Raw genomic sequence first — 7,798 nt, 5'->3', positions numbered from 1 at the left:
ATCTCAACTAAGCAAAATGAAGAAAGATGCTGATTGGTTGCCTCGGGCAACTGCTCCAGTTTTGATAAATTCCCCTTTAAACTTTAAGCTGGAGAGGCTCCTTCATGTAGAAAAGAAAAAAGGAAAAAAAAAAAATTAAAAAAAATCACATTGCAGATGGTACCTGGAACATCTCGTTGATGCCCTCGCCGCTCTGTGCGGAGGTCTCGAAGTACAAAAAGCCGCGACTCTCAGCCCAGAGCCGACCCTCGCTCTCGTCCACGCAGCGGTGCTTGGCGCAGTCAATCTGGAAGAAGCAGACAGCTAATGTACTCGTAGACTTACACACCTGATACCCAACCATTGCATCTGCTCCCAAACCACCCAAACACTCCAGTCCCCGGGCCCTTTGCCCCCCCTGGACCCCATCAAGTTTTTTTTCCCCATTTTGGCAATGTCTCCGCATGTTATAGCCAACCCCAACGTATTAAACTTTCAAATTATGCAGCGCCCGCAACATATAACGTGTTAATATCATAAACCATGAAATCAAATAAATATATGTGACTCAAATGTATAAACTATAATCGTATAATACACACATGAATGTTAGTGACTTAAAGTCTTTCTAAAAAACCATCATTGGCCCTGGATCATTGATCCCACAGGGTATGTGAACCAATTGTTATTAGTGACAACCACCGTATAAATTGTTGAATGATGTGATGTGTCAAATCCAAAGAGGACTGTTCAAAAAGTATTCGAAAAAGTATTCAAAAAAGGTGTTCAAAAGAAGTTCCGTGAACTATGTTGGGGATAGGGGTTAATACCACATATATCCCCTCAAAAGGTGCACTCACCGTGAGGTAGTGCCAAGAACTTGTCTCTGCTGCTGAAGTCACACCGCTCAGGGGCCGCATGTCTACGGGGACAGGAGCACTCACTGTCAGACCTCATCTTCCAGCTTGTAAACAGCCTCAATACTCAAATACAGATTGATATGTATGTGTGCAGGAAACGCTACTCTAAATTGTGTTATTAGAGGGGACATTTTTGAAATGTATTGTTAAATCTTGGTCTTATCTGATGTGGCTTTGGTTCAGGCTTCTTTCTTCCATAAACGTGGAGACACATCCTTTATTGAAGACCATAGCGAGACGGTGGATCGATGCTGCGGTCCTGAGAGCTTCTGTCTGAGTGTTTCCGGCTGCTTATCACAGCCACTACCTCACGGTGAGTGCACCTTTTGAGGGGATATATGTGGTATTAACCCCTATCCCCAACATAGTTCACGGAACTTCTTTTGAACACCTTTTTTGAATACTTTTTCGAATACTTTTTGAACAGTCCTCTTTGGATTTGACACATCACATCATTCAACAATTTATACGGTGGTTGTCACTAATAACAATTGGTTCACATACCCTGTGGGATCAATGATCCAGGGCCAATGATGGTTTTTTAGAAAGACTTTAAGTCACTAACATTCATGTGTGTATTATACGATTATAGTTTATACATTTGAGTCACATATATTTATTTGATTTCATGGTTTATGATATTAACACGTTATATGTTGCGGGCGCTGCATAATTTGAAAGTTTAATGTTTTGACCTAACGGTCGTTTTGCTGCAGCCTTCAAATTAAATTTGCACTTTTAGCACTTATACATCTTTATAGGTCCAGCGCAGAATCATTAAAATCTATAAACCCCAACGTATTACACATCATCTCACTGGGACAGATAGAGCTTTACTTCAGGAGCAGACTTGGATACACACACATATAGACAAACCGAGGAATCAACCTTTGCAGTGTGGGGGAAGACCGGATTACTTTACATACACACACACACACACACCTAACTGGGCTACCCCCCCCCAGTTAGCTGTAGCTCCCTATATACTGAGCTTAGGGTGACGGGAGGACGCTAGTTTGTGTCCTCCCGTTACCCTAAGGAGAACTATGGGGAAAAGCCCCGACCCCATAGTTCTCCTTTAAGCAGGGATACGCGCTTTTAGACCTAGTTCTGTGGGTCTATCTCCCCGGGTGAGCTCTGTTCCAATTCTGCACTCACTGGGTGGAGGTGAAAGTCTGTCAGGATTCTTGTGGCAACTGCTCACTTGGAAGTGGTGGACTATCCCCGGCATTTATTTGCACGATTTCTATTGCTGCACATTGGACTTTGTGTTTTTCACTCTGTTCACATATTGTGACGTTTTGCTATGCTTTTCTGTATATATTTTTTAAAGCATATACTCCTATATTTAATTGTTCATCACATATTTCACTGAATTGTACTTATTTAGCTCGGCACATGATTGTCTTACATCCTTTTAGATATTTTTTTTATTTATCTAGAGTGCCTAGTAGCTCTTATTTATATTTATTTACTGGCGCTAATCACTTATTGTTTTATTAAAACTGGAATATTACTGGAACACCTCAACCATTTATTATGACGTACATCAGAAAAATCTAGATTATTATTTTTTTTTTTTTATTCTTTATTTCTTATACTTTTTATAGCGCGATATAGTTTTCATCTCATTACATTTTGTGCGATTACCAATATAATTTTTGCAAGTTTTTTTTTTTTATAGAACACATGACATGCAAAACACAAGTAGACGATTATATCGTTTCATACGAAGTTCTGTACTTCGCAGTATTTTAGTTTTTTTTTATCTTTAGCCCCAATGGGGTAATCCTGACCCTGGAAACGCTGAGGCTTTTTTTCTTCAGCCCCGATGGGGTAATTATGACCCTGGAAACGCTGAGGCTTTTTTCTTCAGCCCCGATGGGGTAATCCTGACCCTGGAAACGCTGAGGCTTTTTTCTTCAGCCCCGATGGGGTAATCCTGACCCTGGAAACGCTGAGGCTTTTTTCTTCAGCCCCAATGGGATAATCCTGACCCTGGAAACGCTGAGGCTTTTTTTCTTCAGCCCCGATGGGGTAATCCTGACCCCAGAAACGCTGAGGCTTTTTTTCTTCAGCCCCGATGGTATAATCCTGACCCCGGAAACGCTGAGGCTTTTTTCTTCAGCCCCAATGGGGTAATTATGACCCCGGAAACGCTGAGGCTTTTTTTCTTCAGCCCCGATGGGGTAATTCTGACCCCGGAAACGCTGAGGCTTTTTTTTTTTCTCTTGCCTTCTTGTTGCGCACAATAATACTGAATACTGAAGTTTAATCAGAAGAGTGTCACTATCATCCGGGTTTATTTGGTGAAGTGGACTGAAAGGTAAGAAGTGAAGATCTGATACGATATAGGGAACATCTAGAAATGTGAATTGTATCTAAGCTCTATCCAGAATAATCCACCTTTTGTTTTGCATTGCTCCTGAAAAAGAGCACTTCATGACCTCGGCTGTTTATCTGCAGTGCGAGATCATCCCTGCTGCCTCTGACTGCTGGTCTCAGGAGATTTGGTGGCCTCACCACTGTGCTAATCACTGTTCTCCTTGCTGGAGAGGAAGCTGTACCTGAAGACCTGCAGTGGAAGGATCTGCCTGCTTCTGCTTCTTTCCATCTGTGGCTATGTGCTTCCTATACTTCTCCTGCTGCCACTTGGTAATACCCCACCAGTCATCAGCAGGCAGCTTTGACATGAGGAAGCAAAGCCCTGCCGGTGCCAAGATGGCCACCTCCACACAGAGACACCATGCCAGAAAGAGAGGCAACTCCATATTAATAGCCATGGCTTTGAAATGGGATGTTTAACAACAACCTGAAGGTCAGGAGTCCACAAACCTTTGGCCATACAGTGCATGAAGCGCGGCTATAACATACTGATGGTATGTAATCCTTACCTTGTTGGCACAGACAGCGAAGACGATGTTCTCAATGTTCCCCTGAGGGCCGAGTTCCTGCTTCATCTCTGCCAGCCAGGCGTCCAGGCTATCGAAGGACTCTTTCAGGCCCACGTCATACACCAGGATCACCCCCTGCGTGTCCTTATAGAACTCGTTACGTACCTGAGAAGGGTTCAGAGAGGAGGAGAGTAAGAGTCTGAGGAACAGAGAGCTGCAGAAAATACATATCTATCAAGAGGAGCAAAGTCACTCCAATATCTCCCCAAACATCTCTGAAGTTCTCCATGGAGTCAACACTTGATGCCCCTATGAAAAGCTGCTGACCTAGAAATCCAACCGCCAAACAGAATTCCATTTTCATTGGGGAACACGGCTCACATACTTTTCAGCTACCAACAGGGGATATTCCTAACCACCCCACATTTACTAATCTGAGGATCTTGAGGGTCCTCAACTCCTGGTCTTTGAGAGGCGTCCAGGCATGGACCCCACTAGACCTCTGAAGGTGTGCTGTGGTATCTGGCACCAAGCTGTCAGTAGCAGATCCTTAAAGTCCTGTAAGTTGTGAGGTGATCGGCCTCCATGGATCGGACTTGGTTTTCCAGCACATCCCACAGATGATCGATTGGATTGAGATCTGGAGAATTTGGAGGCCAAGTCATCACCTCAAACTCATTGTGTTCCCCAAACCATTCTTCAACCATTTTTGCAGTGTGGCAGGGCTCATTATCCTGCTGAAAGAGGCCACTGCCATCAGGGTATACCGTGTCCATGAAGGGGGGGGGACTTGGTCAGTGGCAATGTTTAGGTCGGTGGTACGTGTTAAAGGAGAACTATGGGGTCAGGTCTTTTCCCCATAGTTCTCCTTAGGGTAACAGGAGGACACAAACTAGCGTCCTCCCGTCACCCTAAGCTCAGTATATAGGGAGCTACAGCTCGCGGTATACCGAGACGCCGCAGCCGGAGCGGATCCTGACAATTGTGCCGGGATCCGCCCAGCTGCGTGAGCAGTAACACACCCAACACTTGGGGCAGAAAGCCAGTGTCCAGTCGTACCTCGTAGAAGAAGGGGTGTCCGGCCATATCAAATATATTGACCTTGATTTCTCGATCTCTGATTTGCACTCTGAAAAAGAGAACATTCGATCAGTTCATTCAGTTTGCTGCAAAAGTAATTACATAGAAAACCGTTATTCATGGACGTAACAATGTTTTCAGCAAACAGCGACCTCATTCAATATGGCCGGAGCTTTGCCAAGAACTTGTCTCTGCTGCTGAAGTCACACCGCTCAGGGGCCGCATGTCTACGGGGACAGGAGCACTCACGGTCAGACCTCATCTTCCAGCTTGTAAACAGTGCTAGAGATGGTCAGAGACTGGTGACACACTGCTAGAGACGGTCAGAGACTGGTGACACACTGCTAGAGATGGTCAGAGACTGGTGACACACTGCTAGAGATGGTCAGAGACGGGTGACACACTGCTAGAGATGGTCAGAGACAGGGGACACACTGCTAGAGACGGTCAGAGACTGGGGACACACTGCTAGAGATGGTCAGAGACTGGGGACACACTGCTAGAGACGGTCAGAGACTGGTGACACACTGCTAGAGATGGTCAGAGAATGGTGTCACAGTGCTAAAGCCAACTGTCGGCTTAACACTGGAAGCCAGATCGCTTCCAGGGGCCGGTGTAGTGCGCCCACGCACGACAACCCCATCTTGTTTCTCTGCTGCCCCTCCAGCGGGCCTGGCACTCGTGTCGGTGGGAAGCGGGGAAGGAGACCAGCAAACATCCGTTCGCCAATCTCCACCCCACTGAATGGGGCCGGCACTAATTGCATCACTTCAGGTCCCTCAGCTGTCATCTGCACTTCAATAGCTTCTTTGCAGTGGAAAGGCGACACTAAAAGGTCTAAAAGTCTAAATCCGCTCCAAAAAGGGTCCTGCTGTAGCGACACACGACCCGCGACAGCAGGACCCTTTGCCCCATTGGGAAGTATTGGAGAGCGATATCGCGCTGTAAATTGCCGCGATATCGCGGGAATTACCGCGCGATAAATCGCTCAATGTGAACGGGGTCTCAAGGAGAACTATGAGGTTAAGGTTTTTCCTCATAGTTCTCCTTAGGGTAACGGGAGGACACAAACTAGCGTCCTCCCGTCACCCTAAGCTCAGTATACCGCAAGCTACAGCTCCCTATATACTGAGACGCCGCAGCGGATCCCGACAATTATGTCTGGATCCGCCCAGCTGCGTGAGTGACAGCTGGCTCTGCCTATCTAGAGGCATAGCCAGCTTTACCTGCCCCCTCCCCCGTCCGTTCCGCCAGTCAGCGCTGGCAGATCGGAGCGGGGAGGGGGAAATCCAGCCCCTCCCGTCACGGCAGAGAGCCTTGACAGGATCGAGAAGTGAGCGAGCGCCGGTATGTGTTCGCTCACCTCCCGATCTACTGAGCCGACCTGTGACAGTCTCATTGTCACAGGTCGGCTAGAACTATGAGGTGAGTGAAAAGCACCCCCCCTCATAGTTCTCCTTTAACCTGTCACCACTAGTCTCTGCTTTCAGAATATATATATAACGGTGGTTGAAAGTCATTTTCAGGCCTGCGATGGGGAGTTATAATGTGTGCTAAAAAACCCATTTGGCAGCGAAAGGGTTAAAGGCATAAAACACAGGAAAATGTTCAGGTATCGGATGTGGTTTTTTTTTCAACTTTTGCCCCCCGACACACATCCTAATCTCACCCCAAAACCTCATCACCGCGACCACCATGAGAATTGTATTACTGCTCCGAGGTGACTCCGGAATGCGATGTGATAAAACCCCAAATCAATCCACATACAAGGACTGAAGGCAGAGACGGCCCCCCAATGTCAGCCACTTACTTTGTGACCCCGTAATCGATCCCGATAGTGGCCTGGTACTTGGGAACAAATCTCTTTTCGCAGTATCGCTTTATGATGCAGCTCTGTGGAGAAGAGAAGAGACAGGTGATGCGGTGGTGAAGATTTCCAGCTGCATGCATGGAGATAAGAGCCGGAGATTGTTAGAGACTGAGGATACGTTATAGGAGACTTCTAGAGATCACTGACATTACAGAATCTTAACACATCGATGCTTCTGCTGCTGGGGCCCATGGGACCCACCATAAGTATCAAAAGGGCCACAGGTTCTTAAAGGAGAACTATGGGGTCAGGGCTTTTCCCCATAGTTCTCCTTGGGGTCACGGGAGGACACAAACTAGCGTCCTCCCGTCACCCTAGGCTCAGTAAATAGGGAGCTACAGCTCGCAGTATACTGAGACGCCGCAGCCGGGACGGATCCCGACATTACTGTCTGGATCCACCCAGCTGCGTGATTGACAGCTGGCTCTGCCTATCTAGTAGTACCCGCCCCCTCCCTCGTCCGTTCCGCCAGTCAGCGCTGGAGGATCGGAGCGGGGAGGGGGGAATCCCAGCGGGAAGAGGCGCGTGGCAGTCACGGCTCTCTGCAGGGACATGATCGAGAAGTGAGCGAGCGGCGGTACGTGTTCTCTCACTTCCTGTTTTACTGAGCCGACCTGTGACAGTCTCATTGTCACAGGTCGGCTAGAACTATGAGGAGGAGTGAAAATCATTCACCTCATAGTTCTCCTTTAAATGCTCCGTGGTGACCACACAAGAATGTGTGCCAGCATGGATATCTGAAGCCCAAGTTGGGGGCACACAGGAAAGGGTGACAACACTGTCATTTAACTAAGGGTAAGAGTAAGGGTTGTCACCCTAGGACAGGTACCGATCTCCCTTTGATCTCCTGTCACAGAGCAGCCGTGCCGGTCCCGGCCGCACCGGGCACAGCGGATCTCCGGACTGGCAACTGCAGTGACGGGGGTAAAACCACTTCCTGTGAGCCCAGGGTGTCCAGGCTCAGCCCTGGACTCACAAGAGAGTGCTGAGGAAAGTTCACCACTGCTGGAGGAATAAGAGGACCTGTAATGTTATGCGATTGGACTGAACACTGG

General features: G+C 47.5%; 1 protein-coding gene across 1 annotated transcript in view; it reads right to left on the bottom strand.

Annotated features, from left to right (window-relative positions):
* The window catches only part of DNAJC27 (DnaJ heat shock protein family (Hsp40) member C27), a 15,993-nt gene that overhangs the window by 3,079 nt on the left and 5,116 nt on the right, over positions 1-7,798 (bottom strand). The window contains exons 2-5 of the mRNA XM_018566826.1: positions 6,684-6,766; positions 4,853-4,922; positions 3,794-3,958; positions 164-286 (exon numbers count right to left, since the gene is read on the bottom strand). Of these exons, the coding sequence (XP_018422328.1) occupies positions 164-286; positions 3,794-3,958; positions 4,853-4,922; positions 6,684-6,766 (441 nt within the window). The remainder of the gene's footprint in view (positions 1-163; positions 287-3,793; positions 3,959-4,852; positions 4,923-6,683; positions 6,767-7,798) is intronic.

Source organism: Nanorana parkeri, unplaced genomic scaffold (genome assembly GCF_000935625.1).
Source record: "Nanorana parkeri isolate BGI_ZX_2015 unplaced genomic scaffold, ASM93562v1 scaffold980, whole genome shotgun sequence".
Classification (NCBI taxonomy): domain Eukaryota; kingdom Metazoa; phylum Chordata; class Amphibia; order Anura; family Dicroglossidae; genus Nanorana; species Nanorana parkeri.
Note: the sequence above shows the minus strand (reverse complement) of the source record. Positions and strands in the feature narration are given on the sequence as shown.